General features: G+C 54.7%; 9 protein-coding genes across 9 annotated transcripts; 4 read left to right on the forward strand and 5 right to left on the reverse strand.

The window, feature by feature from the left end:
- The first annotated feature begins 60 nt into the window (after nt 1–60).
- On the forward strand, nt 61–8,026 carry BZA70DRAFT_277803 (uncharacterized protein). Its single transcript, XM_064912505.1, has 4 exons — nt 61–3,059; nt 3,125–4,641; nt 4,701–7,343; nt 7,405–8,026. The coding sequence occupies exons 1-4, from the start codon at nt 176–178 to the stop codon at nt 7,618–7,620; spliced, it is 7,260 nt and encodes a 2,419-aa protein (XP_064768330.1). The 5' UTR covers nt 61–175; the 3' UTR covers nt 7,621–8,026.
- Nucleotides 8,027–9,246, forward strand: BZA70DRAFT_295101 (solute carrier family 25 member 45). The gene is made up of 4 exons (XM_064914475.1): nt 8,027–8,127; nt 8,181–8,785; nt 8,841–8,971; nt 9,019–9,246. Exons 1-4 carry the CDS (start codon nt 8,101–8,103, stop codon nt 9,234–9,236), a joined length of 981 nt encoding a protein of 326 aa, XP_064768331.1. The 5' UTR covers nt 8,027–8,100; the 3' UTR covers nt 9,237–9,246.
- On the reverse strand, nt 9,247–10,418 carry BZA70DRAFT_277808 (ankyrin repeat-containing domain protein). Its single transcript, XM_064912506.1, has 2 exons — nt 10,130–10,418; nt 9,247–10,073 (listed from the first exon to the last, which is right to left on the reverse strand). The coding sequence occupies exons 1-2, from the start codon at nt 10,295–10,297 to the stop codon at nt 9,261–9,263; spliced, it is 981 nt and encodes a 326-aa protein (XP_064768332.1). The 5' UTR covers nt 10,298–10,418; the 3' UTR covers nt 9,247–9,260.
- BZA70DRAFT_295103 (uncharacterized protein) lies at nt 10,419–10,901 on the reverse strand. Its single transcript, XM_064914476.1, has 2 exons — nt 10,618–10,901; nt 10,419–10,564 (listed from the first exon to the last, which is right to left on the reverse strand). The coding sequence occupies exons 1-2, from the start codon at nt 10,827–10,829 to the stop codon at nt 10,528–10,530; spliced, it is 249 nt and encodes an 82-aa protein (XP_064768333.1). The 5' UTR covers nt 10,830–10,901; the 3' UTR covers nt 10,419–10,527.
- Nucleotides 10,902–11,568: 667 nt separating this feature from the next.
- Nucleotides 11,569–13,175, reverse strand: BZA70DRAFT_152213 (uncharacterized protein). The gene is made up of 3 exons (XM_064909715.1): nt 13,094–13,175; nt 11,937–12,857; nt 11,569–11,824 (listed from the first exon to the last, which is right to left on the reverse strand). The coding sequence occupies exons 2-3, from the start codon at nt 12,720–12,722 to the stop codon at nt 11,816–11,818; spliced, it is 795 nt and encodes a 264-aa protein (XP_064768334.1). The 5' UTR covers nt 12,723–12,857; nt 13,094–13,175; the 3' UTR covers nt 11,569–11,815.
- BZA70DRAFT_277811 (uncharacterized protein) lies at nt 13,005–13,992 on the reverse strand. The gene has a single exon (XM_064912507.1). The coding sequence runs from the start codon at nt 13,914–13,916 to the stop codon at nt 13,059–13,061; it is 858 nt and encodes a 285-aa protein (XP_064768335.1). The 5' UTR covers nt 13,917–13,992; the 3' UTR covers nt 13,005–13,058.
- Nucleotides 13,993–14,235: 243 nt separating this feature from the next.
- Nucleotides 14,236–15,276, forward strand: BZA70DRAFT_238274 (Aspartate/ornithine carbamoyltransferase; the record flags this gene model as incomplete). Its single annotated transcript, XM_064910440.1, has 1 exon — nt 14,236–15,276. The coding sequence occupies one exon, from the start codon at nt 14,236–14,238 to the stop codon at nt 15,274–15,276; it is 1,041 nt and encodes a 346-aa protein (XP_064768336.1).
- A 197-nt stretch (nt 15,277–15,473) lies between these two features.
- On the forward strand, nt 15,474–18,004 carry BZA70DRAFT_151812 (uncharacterized protein). Its single transcript, XM_064909713.1, has one exon. It carries the CDS (start codon nt 15,672–15,674, stop codon nt 17,850–17,852), a length of 2,181 nt encoding a protein of 726 aa, XP_064768337.1. The 5' UTR covers nt 15,474–15,671; the 3' UTR covers nt 17,853–18,004.
- Nucleotides 18,005–18,157: 153 nt separating this feature from the next.
- BZA70DRAFT_238057 (inner membrane magnesium transporter MRS2) lies at nt 18,158–19,399 on the reverse strand (the record flags this gene model as incomplete). The annotated part of the gene is made up of 2 exons (XM_064910432.1): nt 18,158–19,237; nt 19,292–19,399. The coding sequence occupies 2 exons, from the start codon at nt 19,397–19,399 to the stop codon at nt 18,158–18,160; spliced, it is 1,188 nt and encodes a 395-aa protein (XP_064768338.1).
- Nucleotides 19,400–20,016: the final 617 nt, after the last annotated feature.

Genomic DNA, 20,016 nt, shown 5'->3' on the forward strand with positions numbered 1-20,016 from the left:
CCCAGATTTTGTTTTTTCACCTCGGTCTCCGCACTCCGGCCTTCGACCACAGCCTGGCTCCCTCCTCCTCCTCCTCCTCCTCCTCCTCCTCTTCTTCTTCTTCTTCTTCCTATCTTCTTGCACTCTCCTCCTCACACTCCTCCTCCCTCCTCCTACCCTCCTCCTCCTGGGCAGAATGGCTGAACCCCCCTCCCTCCCGCTCTCGCCCTCGTCACCCTCATCGCCCACTCCAGCCCTCGATGCTGTTCTACCCGCTGACCTCCGGCTCGAGCTCGACTCCCTCGACTCCTACTCTTTCGACTACTCCACCGCCCGCTTCACCTCCTATGACTGCTGGCACATCCGCGGTATCCACTCCGCCGTCACCGACATCCCCATCATGGCCCGCGTCTCGCCCTCCCAGCGCTCGCTCAGACTCGAGCAGGAATACACCGTCGTCCGCCATCTGCAGCGCGTCGACCCTTCCTTCACCCACTTCATTCGCGCTTTCGAGTTCTTCCACCTCCGCAAAACTGGCGCCGTCGTCTCCATATTCGAATACCTCGGCGAGAACGCGCTCGTCGACTTCTCCACCGCCATGACTTCCACAGACTACGTCGCCGACGACAACCACGAGCTCTCCTCCTCGCTCGCTGCCGCCGCGGCACCAAAGCTTGTTATCACCCTCCCGCAGTTCCTTGACTTTGCCATCGCGGCCGCAGAGTGTCTCGAGGTCCTGCACTCCGCGCACGGCATGATCCACGGCGAAATCAGAGACGACGCATTCCTCTACAATCCCGAGTCCCATGTCGTCAAAATCATCCACCTCGGCTCCAGCACCCATGGTGCTCAGTCCAGGGCGTCCTTCTCCTCTGACTCTATCCACGACATCTTTGTCAACGCTACCCTCAGCTCCAAATACGTCTACATGTCCCCCGAGCAGACCGGTCGTGCTTCAACTACCATCGACCACCGCACCGATATCTACTCCCTCGGCATCGTCTTCTACTCGCTCCTCACCAGCAGACTGCCCTACTACGGCTCCGCAATGGACATCGTCCACCAGATCCTGCACTCCCCCGTTCCCTCCATCGAGTCCATCCGGCCCGACATCCCCACTGTCATCAACTCCATCATCCAGAAAATGACCTCAAAGCAAGCCAGCAACCGGTACCGCTCTGCCGGCGGCCTGCGCTGCGATCTCCAGAGAGTGCAGGAAATGGTCCGGAGTTTTAACGATTCAGAGCTCCTGGGCGAGGAATTCGAGCTCGGCAAGAACGATATCTCGGCCGTCTTCTCCCTGCCGCTCGATATGATTGGCAGAACGGCCGAGCTCGAGACCGTCATGACTGTCATCCGCAAGTTTGCCAAGCGCAGGTCGTCCACGCATCATCCCGGTGACTCTAACTCTCTCTCGGGAACCCGAAATCGTGCCTCGTCAAGTAGTAACCTCGGGTACTCTGAAACTACTCTCAGCATCTCTGGCACCGATCTCAGCGACGCAGAGTCTTCCTCCACAAGCGTTTCTTCCTCCAGACGGAGTAATCCGTCAATGTCCACCTCCGGCTCCACCCGCAAGCAGAACCGTCACGGGACCGAGGTCGTTGCTATTCGCGGCTACGCCGGCATAGGCAAGACAATGCTGGTCACTGCTCTGCAGTCTGGCGCTCGAAAGTATGGACTCTACGCTCGAAGCACGGCAAAGCCAAAGCTGAGATCACCATTCGGGCCCCTCGTCTCGCTTCTGTCGAATCTACTGCAGCAAGTTCTGAGCGAGAAACCCGACGTCGTGCATTCGTTCCACAACGTGCTGCGGACAAAACTGGGTACGCAATGGCACAAGATGCGGCGCATGTCCTCCGCCATCCCGGAACTCAAGCTGCTCATGGAGATCGAGCGCAGACAAAAGGCCGGCTTGAACCCGTCGCAGGAGCTCCTGCAGATTGCCGAAGAGGAACCGAAATCTGCGTCGCCTCAATGGCCGGGTGAGCCACATGCGAGTTCTAGCCTGCAGCAGGGATTCGGGTCTGAATCTGTAGGGACGCATTCTGATGATGCGACGTCGAACGCGGGGAGTAGTACCCGGCACGCCTCTGTCAATTCGTCCATGATGAGCATCGGCGCCAGCTCTACAACCGCCTTCCAGCACCCTGGGGAGAAATCTGGCGGTCTTCCAGACTGGCTTTTGAAGAATGCCGCCGGGAGCAACATGCTCGTCGCCTCATTCGTGCTGCAGCTGTTTCGAATCCTGGCCGATACTTTCAATCTCACTATCGTCATTGGCGATCTCCACTCCGCCGATGATGAGACGGTCGAGGTGCTGCAGGCAATGATCCAGTCGCGTATCGACATGGTCCTCATCATCACCTTCCGCGACGGCTCCAAGTTGCCTCGTCCCATGCAGGAGTTTATCGACAGCGACTACTCACGCCTCACCAAAGTGATGATCAAGCCGCTTAACCGGCAGGGCGTCGAGCAGTACATCGCGCAGACAATGCATTGCGAGCCATCAGCTATCACAGAGCTCACGGGGTTTATCTACGAAAACTCAAAGGGAAATCCGCTCGTGCTCTCAGAGTCTCTCAAGGCACTTCACAAGAGCGGCGCGATCCGCTTCAGCACTCGTCGAAGAAGATGGGTCTACGAAAGTATGGACCTGGTCCGGTCCGCCTACGTTGACTTCCTCGCCACGACCGAGCTCGATCCGTCATTCGTTCTGCGCCGGTTCCGCGACTTTCCAAAACGCACTCGCAACTTTATGATCTGGGCCTCTCTACTCGGCAGCCCGTTCTCCTACCGCCTCGTGCAGACACTCATGCAAATGCCAGACGGCCTGTCTTCCAGTGACTCAGGCGACTCTGCCGCTGCTGCCAATAGCGGCGTCACTTTGGTCGAGTCTGATAATAAGGCAATGTCTAGCTTGCAGACTTTGATCCAGGCGGGGATTATCGTACCTTCGGAGGAGTCTGAGGATAGTTTCAAGTTTTCGCATGCTCGGTATGCGCAGGCGGCTCAGGAACTTGTTCGCACTGAGAATTTGGCATCGATGAATTTATTGCTTGCCGACAAGTTGATGAAGGGTGAGTTTAAATTTCACTTTTCTTTTCTACACTTTGCTTCTACGACATATACTAACTTTGCACAGATGAAAATCACTCGGCGTTCTTCGTAGCTGAACATCTGCTAAACGCTCTTCCACTCATCCGGGACAGACCCTACCGGAGACCCTATCGTCAAGAATTCATCAAAGCAGCAAAGGAGGCTGATGAAATGGGTTCGCTGGTACGAGCGCAGGAGTTGTTTAGCGCGGCGATCCAGCTGCTGCACCCCGACTGCTGGAACGAAGACGAGGCAGACGTCGATTACAACGAGACCTTTGATGCGTACTATGGCCTCGCTCAGGCGTATTTCTACGGAGGAAAGCCAGAGGAGACGTATAAGCTGGTGAAAATGCTTACAGCCAACATCAAAACGCGGCAAGACCGGGCGCGGTGCGATCGAATGGTTTTGAGGGTGAATTACCTGCGTGGAGAGTACGAAGCGACCAGTTCGATGGTCGTGCCGTCGATGCTCTTCCTAGGCGTGACGACGGAGAAGGAGTTTGCGGGTATGGCGCGCACGGAGAGGTTTTGGGAGTTTTATAAGCGGATCGAGAATAGCACGGACGAAGAGCTGCTGCATCCGAAACGGACAGAGGATCCGATCGTGGTTGCCGCCGAGGATTTCCTGGGTGCGGCGATCATGGTGATTTACATGGGCTCGCCGGATTTCTTTTATCAGACCGCGATGCTGATTATGCATCTCGAACTGAACGTCGGCTCGGATGATAACCTCTGCCGAGCGTATATTTTCCTTGCGATGGTTGCGATTATGAAATTCCAGATGTTTCACTTTGCGCAAAAGCTGCGCAGGATCGCACATATCTTGATGCCCCAGGTCGCGGACTCGTCGATCGTCTGCCGAGCAATGTACTACGACGTCGCGTATCTCGACCACATCTTCAATCACTACCAGAACGGGTACTCGATGCTCTCGCCAATCTTCCAGCACGCGGTCGCGGCAGGTGACCGGATCCTTGTGTTGCAGCTGCAGGCCACCGAGCTTAAGTTTATGTTTTATGCGTTCAAGGACTTGCGCACGGTCGCGAATCGCGCAAAGAAAGTGCTGGCGGAAACGGACCCGGCTTATAACATGTCTGACGCAATCATCTGCATCCGCGCGATCTATCAGACAATCATGGCGTTGACTAATAAAGTCGGCTCGAGCGACCCCAAGGCGATTCTGTCGACTGATGATTTCGATGCGGTCGCGTACCAGGAGCAATTGCTCGAGCGTCCGATTACTTCTGCTACAGTTGTCCATCTGTGCTTCTACATCATCACGCTCTTTCTCTACGGCCACTTTGAAGAAATCCAAACCGTCGCCGCAAAGTTCCTGCTAGCCGGCGAGAATTGGCAGACTTTCCACTGCACCCGAGAATCGCACTACGCGTGGTTCTTTATGTGTCTGGCGATGGTCAAGCTGCTGCAGACAGACTCGGTCTCGGCCGATCGGCGCGAGTATCTGCTGGCTAGGATTAAGGACGTGCAGGCGCGCATGGAAGAGTGGGCTGTTATCTCGGATGTGAATCATTCTAGTTGGCGCAAGACTATTCAGATGGCCGTATGTTTTTCCTTGACTGCTGTTCTATGATGCAATAAGTATACTAACAACATCTCTAGCTCGCTGACTTACGAGGTGACGTTGAAGAAGTAATGGTTCTCTACGAAGAGATTGTGCCGCACTGCGTCGCTCACGAGACGGCGATCGAGCTCGCGGTCGCGCACTTGGTCGCCGGCTCGATCTCCATCAAACGCAAGATGAAGATCGTGGGCGGCTCAATCATGCGCGAAGGCATCACGATTCTCGAAAACTGCGGCGCGGTCGGCGTCGTCCAGCGGTTCACGTCGCTGTATCCGGAGATGTATAGCTCTCCCCGGACGATGGCGATGAAGAGTACCGGCGTGCAGACTACCGCGCTTGACGGCGGGTATCTCGAAAAAAGCCCGATCGACGCTGTTGAGAACGAGATGGCGGTCGCGGAGGTGGGAGAGGTGCGGCGCGTGAGTCGCAGTCATACCTTCCCTCTTCCGGCGAACGTGCCGCTTGAAGACGACGAGCGCGCAGATCTGCACGATTGGCAAGCTAGAACAGACCGAGACGTTGAGCGGGATCAGTCTAGCATGACGCTGGATATCCTGGATCTGACCTCGATTATCAAGAGCGGACTGGTTATCTCGAGCGAGATCAATATCGACACGCTGCTGAGCAAGATGATTGAGATCTTCATCAGCACGACGCGCGCTGAGATCGCGGCCGTGATCACGAACGAGGACGCAAAGATCCGGATTGCGGCGATGGGCACGGTGACCAAGATTGAGTCGTTCACAGCGCCGGAGAAGTCGCTCGAGAGCTTCGAGAAGATGGTGTTTGTCCCGCCGATCTCGTTTGTGTTTAATACGAACGAGCCTGTGATTCTCGGAAACGCGATCGAAGACGACAGGTTCGCTGGCTCGCGAACGTCGTGGAGCGACGCGCATCCCGAGGGAAGGAGTATTCTCGTCTACCCCATCCGTCACAAGAACCTGATCGTCGGCGTGCTCTACCTCGAGGCCGCGCCGCATTCGTTCAACACGCGTCATCTGGAGGTGATCTCTCTGCTGTCGCAGCAGATGGGCATTTCGATCACCAACGCGCGGCTGTTTAAGAATATCCGCAAGGCAACGATGGCGAACGCGATGATGATCGAGTCGCAGAACGCGGCGCTCAAGGCCGCGCGCGAGTCCGAGGCGCGGTTCGTGGCCACGCTCGAGACTATTCCTTGTATCATCTGGATCGCTGATGTGCCCGACAACAGCGGCGAGGGAGGCAGCGAGGTGCCGCCGCTCGAGTACCTGAATTACTTTTGGTACAAGCTGTGCGGGAAGGACGCGCCGGGGCCGGCGAATAACGCGTACTTGCAGCAGATCCATGAGGATGACCGCGGCGTGTTTACGAGCGCGTTGCGGAACGCTGCGGGTGGCGCGTATGAGACTATCGAGATCCGGATCCGGAATGAGAAGGGCGAGTATCGCTGGCACGTGTGCCGCGGTACACCTTTGAAGGACGAGGACGGCACAATCACAAAGTGGATTGGCGCGATGGTCGATATCGACGACCAGCGACGGGCGCAGGACGACGCGCTGAAGGCGATGCGGTTGAAGGAGGAGGCGTCGCGGATGAAGTCCGAGTTCCTGGCCAATATGTCTCACGAGATCCGGACGCCGATCGCGGGAGTTATCGGCATGAGCGATTTGTTGCTGAGTACGGAGCTGTTGACGCACCAGCGGGAGTTTGCGGATAACATTCGGCTGTGTGCGGACGCGCTGTTGTCGGTGATCACGGACGTGCTCGATTTCAGCAAGATCGAAGTCGGCAAGCTGGAGCTGAGCATGGAGGCGTTTGATGTCGAGACGGTGCTGAAGGAAACGCTCAGTATTCTGTCGTTTCCCGCGGCGAAGAAAGGGCTGCGGCTGGTGGACGAGATTCGATTCTCAAAGACGCCGATGCCGCTTGTTATAGGCGACGCGGGAAGGTTCCGGCAGATTGCGATGAACCTTTTGACGAACGCGGTCAAGTTTTCGCGGCAGGGTCAGATCACGCTTATGGCGCGGGACGGAGTGGAGACGACCGAGACGATTGAAGTCAACGTACGGATTTCAGACACCGGAATCGGCATCTCGAAACCGGTGTTGTCGAAGCTGTTTGTGCCGTTCCAGCAGGGCGATAATTCGACTGCGCGCCAGTTTGGCGGGACCGGGCTCGGGCTGTCGATCAGCAAGAACTTGGTCGAGCTGATGAACGGTACTATCAGGCTTGAGTCTGAGTACGGCAAGGGTACTGTCGCGTCCTTCACCGTGCCGTTCCGGAAGGCGCCGCCAGAGGCGATTGCGGCTGCGGAGGCTGCTGTCGGCGAAGGTGGTGGACGGAGTAGGCAGTGCAGCGAGGGTGGCAGGAAGAGCGGTGATGTGGTGTCGTGGGAGTCCGGCGGATTCGCGCACTGCGCAGAGATGCCGCCCACGCCCGGCTCTTCGGGCCCTATTACTCCGCCTAGCGAGTATCCGTTATCATCCACAACAGCAGGTGTTGACTATCAAAGGCCGCGGGGAAGCGTGAGTTCGATTGCGACGAGCACGTATTCTTCGTCGCCGACGCTGGTGTCGCCGTTGTTGATTTCGAGGGCGTCGAATACAAGCGCTATAAGTGATGCGGAGTCGATTAGTAGTAATGCGACGGCTGCGGTTGATAATGGTGCTGCGTGGATTTTAGTCGTTGAAGATAATCTGGTGAGTTCTGTTGTCTTTTGAAGAGTTGTCTAGACGGGCGGTGCTAATGTGAATGTTATAGATCAACCAGCAGATTGCGCTGAATATTTTGAAGAGGTTGAAATTCAATGTTGAAGCGGTCGGGAATGGACAGGAAGCGTTGATTGCGCTTGATCGACGGGTTGCGAATGGGCAGTACTTTGAGTTGATTTTGATGGATTGTCAGATGCCATTAATGGACGGCTACGGTATGTTTCCGTCTCTCTATTTCTTGATTCGATCTGAAGAACTGGACTAACAAAGTAATATAGAAGCGACACGCCGCATAAGAAAGCACGGCAACGAGCGGATTGCGCGGTTGCCGGTGATTGCGATGACTGCAAACGCGGTGACGGGCGATCGAGAAAAGTGCTTGGAAGCCGGGATGTCCGATTATCTTGCAAAGCCGGTGAAGAGGAAGGTGTTGGAGGAGGTTATTGCGCGGTGGATCGGGCGGGATGAGTGATGGTGATGATGTTTAGTGTGTACTATATAGAGGGTTTCTGTTCAGTGGTATTTATGCGAGTAAAATCTAATGCTTTTATCATGGTAATAAGAGAAGTAGGAGGAGTAGTTGTCTGTTGAGGATAAAGGGAATATTTTGGATTTGCCGAGCGCGAACCGAGGCGCGGCGGCGTTGGGAGAAATAAAATGAAATGCGGGTGATATCATTACTCTTATTGTTTACTCTTTCTTTCTTTATTACTTTATTGTATAGAAAAGAGATAGAGAAAGAGAGATGCCTACTCCGACTACGGATTTCATTGTACGTTTTAGACTATTTGTTGATCACGGTGAAAGGACTGACGAGTAAATCAGGCAGGCTACGTCTCTGGCGCGGTGAGTATCGCGGTCGGAAACCCGCTCGACATCATCAAGGTCAAACTGCAGAATGCGTCGTCTTCGTCCGCTGCGGTGACGCTCGGAGAGGCAGATGAGTTGCGTGCAGTGGTGCAGCGGACGACAGCAACAGCAACAGCAACAGCAGCGGCAGAGACAGCCACAGCACCAGCAAAAGACCTCCGCTACCTCCGCTCCCTTCTGCACGGCGTTGCAGCCCCGATAATAGGCTACGGCGCCCTCAACGCGCTCCTGTTTGCATCGTACTCAATCACGATGCGCGCGCTGACGAGTCCTTCGTCGCCTGCGCGCGAGTTTCCCGAGATTGTGAATGTGTTTGGCGCCGGGACTGTTGCGGGGTTGAGCACGTTCGTGATCTCCGCGCCGATCGAGAACGTAAAGTGTCGGGCGCAGGCGACGCATAGCGGTGCGCTGGGCGGGAGTGCGGCGGGAGCGGGAGCAGGGGAGGTGGGGAAGAGTAGTTGGAAGGTTGCGAAGGAGGTGTACAAGTTTGAGGGATTCCGGGGATTTTTCAAAGGTGGTTTGGTCACTGGGTTCAGGGACGGATTTGGATATGGCGTATAGTGAGTACTGTTGCTCTATGTGATGAGTTATGATGAATTTCTGACGGAGATGTAGCTTTTGGGCGTATAATGCAGCAAAGGGCGCGAAGCTCGTTGAAGAGGAGTCCGGATGGCAGCATGTCGTGCACTTGCTGCTTGCTGGCGGCATAGCCGGCTGCGCGACCTGGGCCTCCATCTTTCCATTAGGCAAGTCTCTTTTTTCATAGTCTACGAGCTCTACTAACATCACACAGATGTAATCAAAACCCGCTACCAAACCCAACCGGTTTCACCGACAGGCCAGCCGCTGAAATACAGCAGCACATGGGATTGCGCAAAGAAGTCGTTTGCGGAAGGCGGCGTGCGGGTGTTTTTCAGCGGGCTGAAGGTGTGTCTTGTGCGGGCGTTTTTGGTGAATGCGATACAGTTTGGGACGTATGAGTGGATGGTGAAGGTTATTGATGGTAGATAGGAATATGATACAGTATGATACATTTTATGTAGATGAACTAGGCTCGGGTGGGGTGGCAGGTTCTGTGAGTTCTGTAGGCTCGGAGGGTTGTGTAGGCTCTGTGGGTTCCGCGGATTCTGTAGTGTCGGTGATGACTTCTTGTTGTGTGTTCTCAGTTGGTGATTCAGTTGGTGGTGGAGGAGGAGGAATAGAAGGAGGAGATGATGATGATGATTCGAGAGCCGGGGTGGATGTACTTTCTTTTGCTGGCGGCGGCGGCGACATAGGCGGCGGAGGTGGTGTAGGCTCCTTCTTCACAGGCGGATTCATAGAATCTGTTCGGGGCGGTAGTGACGAGACAAACTGCTCCGCCAACCGCTTCTTCTCGACCAATTTCTGCTGCATGCGTTCTTCATGCCGTCGCTCGACTTCGATGGTGAGGCTGGTGAGATAACTCTTGACGCCGACGGAGAAGCATACCTGGGACGGCGTCCAGCCCAGATGGTTCGGCGTGCGGTAATCCGCGCCTCGGTCCACCAACGTACGAATAACCTTGCGATGCCCGTACTCGACCGCAAAGTGAATCGGTCGGTTGCCGAGCAAATCCGACAGATTGATATCCGCGCCAAAGTCGAGCAAGATGTTGACGGACGCGTCGTGGCCGTGCTCGCAGGCGAGGATGAGCGGCGTGTAGCCTTCGGGAGAGGCGGTCGCGCGGTCGATCGTGCGCGGGAATTTCTGGGCGAGGAAGTGGATCGTTTGCTCGTGGTTCTTGAGAGCCGAGAGGTGGAGTGGGGTGTAGCCTGCCGAGTCGAGAGAGATTTCGTCGGCGTCGTGACCGAGTTGCGTCAGGAAGAGCTGCGAGTGTTAATGCTACTGAACAACAACTAGCAAGAAATAGTAGAAGTACTCACGCAGATCTCGAAATGACCGTAGTACGCGGCATAGTGCAAACTTGTCCAGGATTTGTGGTCAAAGTCGGTATTTGTGAGCAGCGAGGGGAACCGTCTGAGCAAGCGCTGCACGATCGCGAGGTCGTTGTTGATTATCGCGCGCCGGAGTCTGACCGACGGCGTCTGCATTTTTACGTCTGCTGTTCTATCAGTGCATTCTTGTCTGTGACCCCTGTTGACGCTGCTGGTGGAGAGAAGGAGGAGATGGAGGAGGGATCAGTGCGAGTTTGAGGAGGGAATGAGGTTGGTTGATTAAGGTTTAAAGACGTATTATTAATGCATTATGTAATAAATGTAACCGCAACACCAGGACATGATAACATGAGAAGTAAGACCCAAAGAGATAAAGATAAAAGAGCTTAGGCAGCTGGAGAGTTGACTCTAGTGAGTGCGATTCTAGAGGCTGTTAGTGACGGAAGTAGAGGAGGAAGAGGAGAAGGAGAACTCACTTTTGAACCACGTAAGGCCATCCCATGAATGCGGTAAGAGCCGAGGACCAGATCAAGAGGACCTTTGCCCGCTGAAGAACAAATGAGCTCTTGGGGTCGGAGATGAAGAGAGGCTTTCTGAACGAGATTGTCTTGGGGGAGGTCTGGGCAAGTCTGGGAGCCGTGTGCTGGAGGTTGATGGCAGCGTTGCGGAGGGCGGGAGAGAAGCGCATGATTGATAGTTGATAGTTGAGTAGAGCTGATAGAGTAGCTGATAGAGTAGCTGATAGAGTAGCTGAGTAGAGTAGACTGTAGTGATGATGATGAAAAGAAGGAGTAGGAGTAGGAACTGGGAAGGGAATATATAGAAGAAGAAACCTGGGATATCGCATGATGGGAATCAGGAGACATACCGGCAATGACGTCGAGATCATGCAACGATCACCAGCTTTGGTCCGCAAGTTTGCAGCATCTGATTTCTTTCCAGTTCGTCGGGTTATTATTCTGTTTTTGCGTTGTGTTGTTTTTTATTATTCGTGTGTTATTATTTGTGTGTTTATTGCTCGGGTGGTTACAGCACCCTTTTGACAGCGTAGAGATAGCTGTCGATACGGAGCAGAACGACAGACTTGACAGATACCACAAATACCACAGACAATAGACATATGCTAGACAAATACTAGACAGATATTCGACAGAAGACAGATATCAACTACTCACACTCAGGTACACTACATAGATACACACAACATCAGTAGTTCTTCGCAGCAACCAAACAGCCCCCTCGGCCGTCTGCGACCTGCACACCATAAACATATTCAATATCTCGTGATAATACCAACTACTCATCCTGATTAATATCACCACAGCCGAATAAACATCAACAGACCACAGACCGAACAGCAGTTCGAAATCACTCGATTCCGGTTAAAAACTGAAAATCTTGCAAAGGTCAGGCAACCTCGACAACGTGATTTCGGCTGTGACGTCATCCCCTCTGCCCTGTTCCTACCTACTCACTACTTGTATTGTACTGTATACAGTTACTATATGTATGTTGTATGTATTGAAACATGTATAAGATATATCTGTAAAAACCAACACGAAACGCCAGTCATAAAATTGTTACCATCCCTGCTCCACCTGATAAATAAAAACAAAAAACAATCAAAGCAATCAAAAACAAAACAAAACTACTCCAGTCGGGCCGCATGCTCAATCAACTCCGCTGCTGCGCTCAAAAACTCCTTCTCCTCAAATGCCTCCTCAATCTCATCCATCACGTTCTTCATCTCCTCCATCACCTCCAGCGCAAATCGCAGTCCTTCCACTTCCTCCGCTGCTTCCTCGACCACTTCCGCCACATCGTACTCAAACCACTCCTGCTTCCCGTTCTCGATCTCAACGAGGCCCGCGCAATCCTCACCCTCACTCAGCATCATAGCGCCATCGTCCACCTCACTAACAATAGCTCCATATCTCCGCAACCCGACACTTCCCTTTGCAGGAATCTTGCTGATCGTGAACCCTCCGACAGGCGTATCGAGCCCAACGTCAATAGTACCATCAACCTCAACATTCACCTCGCCCTGGAAAAACATCTTTTGCAAAATCACCTTAAACACCGTCTGATCTGTAATATCAATCGGCACATCCGTAATCTCCGCAACAACCTGGATGTATCCCTCTGAGGTATAAAACGACGTCGCCGGTGTCCAGTCCTCAATCTCAAGAACGCCAAACTTGTCGCCTTCGTACGCCATATCTGAAATTCCCCGCAGCTGCGTGATTGCAATCGAGAAATCAAGCTCCTTTGGCAAATCAATCACCGCATTCACAAGCGCGCTGATCCGCGGCAACGCATCATTGCCACTTCCTGGCATGCCCCGCTGCGGAACCGAAATCTTCACTCGCGACAACCCAAACGATTTCAGAATACTGTCCGTGCCGTTCTCACCACCACCTGTCTTGCGGCCCGGAACCGGCACTGGGATCGACACCACTGACAACAAGTCTGACACCCAGGCTGGCAAATCAACAATCTTCTGCGCGGGTTTACCCCGAACATAAATCTTAATCTGCTCGCCTGACAGATACTTTCTCAAGTAGCTATCCATCGCCGACATTGCGGGTTCAGATCCAGGGCACGTCTCAGTAAACGGGCGAGGAAGCTCGCTCACCGTCGACAACACCTTCAAGTTCACGTCTCCGTGAGGGGTCACAAGCAACTCGTCCGAATGAGCAATCGCAAGCGGAACAATCTGTCGCTGATGGCACGCCGGCGCTTCAACAATCCACTCTAGCGCAGGCAGATTCACATTGATCGGATACGGGTTCTTGGCCGTCGCCGCCACAAGCACATTAATACCCTGATGACCTGCTGCCTCACTGAATTTGAATTCAGACACAGAGAATGGAATAGATCCAGTACCGGATGCTTTACACCATTGTTAGTCCCATAGTTAAAACAAAAGCAGTAGGAAATAAAAACACATACACTGAAGATGAACGTCGTGGGCAACGTGATGAGTTCCAAGTGGCAAGATTCCAGATCTCAGAGGCAAATCAACATCACCCCTAAAAACCGCTCCATTCAACTCTCCATGCAAATACTCCTCAACCAACTTTGCGATGTCGGAGATAGCCGCCACATCCTTGACGGTGCTGATGAAATCAATGGGCGTAGTGTGACCGTCGCGGATGTCAACAACAATGTTTGGCACGGACGCCTGTCCGATCGTGATCGGATGACCAGACTCATCCACATGCGAGATATCCATAGTCGTCTCCTTTGTCTCAGCCTTGCGCATAATCAGCGTCGCGATCCGACCGACCGCGCGGGTGGTGCGGTCCTGCACCCTGGACGAGTTGAATGAGATCTCGCCGACGACGTGTGTGTGGATGCCGTTCGAAGACATCTGCACGATCGAGACAGAGGTGAGGTTGAGGTTGATGCTCTGCTTTGCGTACATAGCCGGCGCAGAGGTCTTTACGAGATGCGAGGCGACGAGGGAGAGCGAGAGACAGGCCGCGACGAGGGTTGAGATAACGATCGGCCACTTGAACAGTCTGAGCGCGCGACCGACCGCGTACGAGTTGACGCGAGGCTGGCGTCTGGTGTTCTCAAACAGACCATCGCCGTAGTCTTCTTCGTTGTCTTCGTCATAATATCCAGGCGAGTAGGGCGTGTGGACGAGCAGCGCGGCCGTGGCGGAAGATGACTTGTGGTTCGCATACGGCGGCGGCGGGATTTCGATCGAGAGGTCCGGTTTGCGGACTGTGCCCTGCGGAGTGAGGTCGTCAAGACCGATTTTCGACATTTTGTGCTGTTTCTTCTGCAGATTCTGTCTTTTGCTGTAGAATACAAGAAGTGAGCAGTGCGGTGATGAGCTGTGTTGAGGAGGTGTGAAGAGAATCTTCTCCGCTGCGCATCACGTGGGTCCAGACTCGTCACGTGGATCAGAGAAGGTCACGTGCGGATAACACACGTGATATGACTCAAAGTAAAATCTTTTTTATTTTTATTTGATTTTATTTCTGATATTTTCCATCTTCACCTCCTCCTCGCGCTGATCCGCCTTCTTCTTCATGACAATCGCCGTCGACGCTGATAAAACACATTCGCAGACGGAAGACAGCATGCAGGCACTCAAATCCTCTCTCCGCAACCTCACCTCGACCGCCCATGTGCGGTTCTCGTCCACCGCTGCTTCGGCGCCGGTTTCCCCGCGACATCTGCTCTCGATAGGAGACCTGTCCTCCGCGGAGCTCAAGTACCTCATTGACAAGGCTGACAGCTACCGGAGTCTTATCAAGGCCGAGTCCTTCACAACCGCCGCCGATTCCCAGCCGCTGACCGGACACACCATCGCCATGATCTTCTCGAAGCGGTCAACGCGGACGCGGGTTTCCTCAGAGGCTGCGATCAATTACCTCGGCGGACACCCGATGTTCCTCGGAAAGGACGACATCCAGCTCGGAGTCAACGAGACTCTCTACGACAGCGGCCGCGTCATCTCGAGCATGACCTCCTGCCTTGTTGCCCGCGTGGGGCCTCATTCCGATATCGCCGGCCTCGCCGCTGCCTCATCCGTGCCCGTCATCAACGCGCTCTGCGACACATACCACCCCTTGCAGGCCATTGCCGACCTTTTGACAATCAAGGTCGCCTTTGGCAAGACGAACGGCCTCCGACTTGCCTGGGTCGGCGACGCCAACAACGTGCTCAACGACCTCGCGCTCGCGTGCGCAAAGAGCGGCATCAGCGTCTCGGTCGCGACCCCGAAAGAGTACCCCGTCAACGAGCAAGTGTTTTCAAAAGTGGCCGAGGCCGCCGCCGAGTCTGGCGCCGAGCTGAAGGTCTGCCACGAGCCCACGCAGGCTGTCGCTGCCGCAGACGTCATCGTCACCGACACCTGGGTCTCGATGGGCCAGGAGGCCGAGAAGCAGCTCAGACTGAAGCAGTTTGCGGGATTTCAGGTCACTGCCGAGCTCGGAAAGGCCGCAAAGCCAGACTGGAAGTTTATGCACTGTCTCCCGCGCAAGCCTGAGGAGGTCTCGGACGAGATCTTCTACAGCGACAAGTCGCTTGTCTTTGACGAGGCCGAGAACCGACTCTACGCGATGCTTGCTGCGCTCGAGGGGTTTGTCGTCAAGAGGGGCAAGTTTTCGGAGGAGTAACTGTATCTGTATATGTACATCTAATAGACATCTCTAACATGTTGGTAATATATTAGTAATCACACTTATATAATTCATGACTAAACCCAACCGCCAGCTGCATCCTCTTCCTCAACCTGATCCCTTCCTCCTCCGCTCAAACCCCACCAAACAAGCAGTCTGCTCTCTACCCTCCTCTTCTCCCTCTCTCCTCCTCTCTCTCATCCTCTCGTCTGCTCCGCGCAAAAGCCCGCGCAGTTACGTAATAAATACCTCGCCTCCAGGGCTAGGGTCCCGGCCACACTTCCCCGACTCGTCCCACACCGTCGTCGTCAGCCGTTCGACTGCTTCACGACATCCGCCTCTTCGACTCGCTGAACTCCCCACAAAAGCACCCGAACGCCCTCAAACCAGCGATGAAAAAGGCCCTCGCCCGCCTAAGACCGTCGCTGTCTGCTCTCACCGCCCCGCTCTCGAGCGTCGACGAGTTCTTTGTCTCGCTCGACGAGCCCCACCGCGTCTGGGCGCCCGGCGATGCCCTTACTGGAGTCGTCGTCCTCGACCTTCCGAAGCCGGTGCTCACCACTCAGGTCCGGCTGCGTCTGCTCGGACAGCTCACCGTCCGCAACCCGCTCGTGAAGGGGCCCTCGTTCAGACACGTGCTCTGCCACGAAGAAATCGTGCTCTGGGACGCCGCTGAGCAGACCGAAGACAGCGATCTGCCAGACTCAAATACTGCTGCTGCTTCTGCTTCTACTACGAGCAATAATACCCAAAGCAATACTACAGCTCCCTCCTCCTCAGCCTCATCCTCCTCCTCTTCAATATCCTCAGCAAACGCAGTAGCAGCATCACAGGCCTCCTCCTCCACTCCCACCCCCAACTCAGTCGCCCGCAAACTCCCCCGCGGCGAGCACTCCTTCGCTTTCATGTTCGAGCTGCCAACAAAGGGTCTCATGACCTCGCTCGAATTCGAAAAGGGCTCGATCGTCTACATGCTCACCGCCTCGCACCACCGACCGGGCCCGTTCCCACCCGCGACAGCTCACAAGATCCTCCCGCTGCAATGCCCGCTCGACATCGCCGACCTGCCGCCGCCAAAACCGTCGATGCTGAGCGTCGAAATCAAAAAGAAGACGCGCAAGAGTCGGGAGAGCGGGACGGCTACCGCGATCGTCGAAACGCCCTCGGCAGGCTGTCTGCGCGGCGAATCGATCCCCGTGAAAATCACAGTCAGACACGTCCGCGAGGTGCGCTCCGTCACCGGCGTAGTCATCACGTTCCTGCGCATATCACGGGTGTGCGCGCACGACCTCGAACCTCTCTCGTTCAGAAAAGACCTGGTGCAGACCGTCGTGCCGCTCTACATTGACTCGCGCTCACTCACCACCACAATCACGGCAAACATCCGCGTGCCGACAGAGATATTCCCGACTATTGATGAGTACCCGCTTGTTGCGTTCAAGTACTGTCTCGAGGTCGTTCTCGATCTATCTGGAAAAGCAGATCTCCCGCTGTCGGCCCACGTCGCACCTACTCAAGCCGACGCAGCCGCCGGCGTGGACCTTACCTCGCGGCCATACGTCGACACCGAGCTTCTGAAGCGCGTGAAGGGCGTCGTCAGTCTTTGGAATGAGATCGTCGTCGGCACAGAACGGTCGGAGCATATCTGCGCCAAGCTGATACCCAACGAGCAAGTCCGGCAGAACAGCAACAGCAGTCCGATCCCGGCGCAGCAGTCGTTTGCTTCTGGGCCTGCTACTCAATCAGCTGTGCGCAACTCGACCGCTTCTCTCAGTAATAACGCTTCATCGGCTGGCTCTTCTATGCCGGTTCCTCCTCCGATGCCGCCGTCTACTTCATCCGTTCCGGAATATACCGTCCCAGATCCACATCCAGCCTCAGCTCCAGCACCTATAGCATCCTCATCATCGTCCTCAGCAGCACCGGTGTCAACAGCGGCACCTGGGTACTCTTCAGAGTTACCCTCGACTTCAGCACCCGCATACCCTCCACAGTCAGAAAAGGAACGACTGGCACTGTTGGAGCAAGCGCTCTTACCGTCCGAGCCGCCGGCTATGTCTTCTGTCGCCGTGCCGGACGCGCCTCCATTGGCTGCACTAGATGGTTCTGCTGAGTTTCTTTCTCCTCCCGAGATGCCTGCTTCTGGATCTGGCTCCACCGCTGCTGACGAAAGCGAGCCGCGACCACTAGACAAATTAGAGCAGGAGCGAGAGCGACTTTTACAGCTCGCAAGTGCTCCCGACGGCAGCGCGTCGACCTCGACGGCGCCCGCAAGCGAAGACCAGGTGCCTGTATATTCTGCAACCGCGCCGCCGCGGAACGCGATCGAGGCGTTTCCGGACGACGACCCTACTCCTCGGTCGCTCAGCAACGGCGCAAACACACACGACGACAGCGACGCCGAGGACGACGATGGCGCGGACTGGGTACCTGTCTACTCACCCAACGCGAACGAGGAGTTTGTCTCGATGGGCGGCTATCATCATACGTTGATTGGGTATAATAACGGATACGATCTGGCGGATAATGCGAACGTGCCGTGCGAGTATGCGGTGCATCCGGATGATGTGTGAGCAAAAGCAGTTTTTGTATTTTTGTGGGGTGTGGTGTATGATGTTGATTCTCTTGCTGTACAACATTCTCTTCTATTTCTTTGCTATTTATGCCGTTATTTTTTTTCTTATTTTTTTCTTTACGGATATTTTCTCTTGTTTGAATATGGGCTTGGGAAATTTACAGGTGTTTACGGGGTTCCGAACATATATATCTACATATATATCTGTCGTTTTGGGTGATTTGAACTGTACCATAGTCCGACTAGTATTATAATGTATACCGACATTTACTATTTCTCCTCCTTCTATATACAAAATCTCAACTATCTACGCCGAAACCACCCGCCCCATTTTGAAGATGACCGTTTTTTCATCCTGCCTATACCCGGCATCTGTTTCCCCGACGGCGCGGGAGACAAACAGGTCCACATCGGTTTAACGCCCGGTGGTGAGTTTAGCGGCTGACCTATCGTAGACGAGGTAGTGGGAGCGTTTGGGATCCGCGCGGTCGATCGTTCCCACATCATTGTGACGCGCTGGACTTTTCGCAAATGCTTGAGTCCGACAAAGACGATTCCGCAGACGACGGCGGCGGCGGACAGCGATACGGCGAGAAAGCCGAGCTCGGCGTCCTCGAGCGAGTTGCGGAGGTTCATGCCGTACAGACCCGCGATGAGGGCGCCGCCGCCGAGACCCATTGCGCCGATGGAGAACTTGAGCTCGAGAAGCATGAGCGAGTTACGGTTTGCGTCGAGGATTATGTTTACGATTTCCTCTGTCGTGCGGACGTTTGACATTGTGATGTTTGCCGCCTGCACGATTTCGTCGCAGTGCTTGTAGTACGACTCGAGAAGCATCTCGACTTCGGAGTGCTGGTCTGGCGGGCGCCATACGCCTTGTAGTTTCTCGGTCAGGTACATGCCTGCGAGATCGTCGTCTTGCTCGAGTACTTCGTTGATGGCGTCGCGCACGAGCGTGGCCTTTTGCAGGAACGCGGAGAGACCTTTTGATTGCACGAGCAGATGGCGCAGTTTTTCGCGGTCGATGTTGTTTTCGAGGTCAGCGAGGATCCCAGTGACGAGCGTCGTGTGGATCTTCATCTCCGAGTCGAGCGCGGTGACGACTGAGATCAGGATCGCTTCGAGCGCGCGCATTTCGTAGGGAAGACCGCCCATTGCTTTTGACCCCTGGCGCAGCTTCCCTTCGAGATCGTACATGAATACGGATTGGGTTTGGGAGTCGGTCGAGCCGTATGCGTCAAAGACGAGGACCATGTCGGCTTTGATGAGGGCGCGGATGTGGAGCAGGTTGACGAGGATCGAGTTGTTGCGGACGAGGATCGAGGGCATGGTGCTGTATGAGCCGGTGTCGAGTTTGCGCAGATCGCGGGGGAGTAGTCCGTGCTGGAAGAGAGATCAGATATGAGAACTGTGTCAATAAAAGAGAGAAATACATACCTTGCTTAACAGCTCTGATTTTCTAAACTCACCGCTGACGACTGTGACGTTTCCATCGACATCAAAGACCGTGCATCGAACAAGATTTCCATTAACGCTCGTCTTCATCGACAGACTTCGCTCGAGCAGCAGGTCATCAATCGCGCTCTTGCTCCAGCTCTGTCGACTCATGCTCGCCGCCATTGCCGATGCTGTTGCCGACGCAGTTGACGACGCCGCTGCAGACGACGCAGACGACCTCAGCTTTGAGGTTAGCGGGTATAGACTCTGCGGACGAGGCTGCTGGCACGGGTATTCCGGGGCCGGCGTGTGGGTTACGGGAGAGCCTTGTTCGAGGAGATATTCCTCTGCCTCGCGTTCTTTGCGGATCCAGTCTGCTTTTTCATATTGTTGTTGTTGTTGCTGCTGCTTCATAGCTTCCTGGGCTTGATGCAGAGCTTTGGAGTCGAGTCGTTTGACGGGGATTTCTTGGTCTGATATTGTGCGGTCGGTGTTTTTATTTTCTGTAGCCTCTCGCTTCCTTTGCCGTTCAGTCACGAGTATTTCTATGATTTCGTCGGCAGTGGCGTCGGAAGAGGTAGTAATATCGTCGTAGAGCGGATCAACGGCCTCGGACTGGCGCTCGGCAAGCGCTGTCGTGGATTTCGGCGATTTGTCGTGGTCTGATTTCGAGATTTGCGCAGTCTTCGAGATGCTGAACTGTCGCTTGATACCCCCAGCCGCAC

The sequence above is a fragment of the Myxozyma melibiosi genome, assembly GCF_037950935.1.
Source record: "Myxozyma melibiosi strain Phaff 52-87 chromosome Unknown BZA70scaffold_5, whole genome shotgun sequence".
Lineage (NCBI taxonomy): Eukaryota > Fungi > Ascomycota > Lipomycetes > Lipomycetales > Lipomycetaceae > Myxozyma > Myxozyma melibiosi.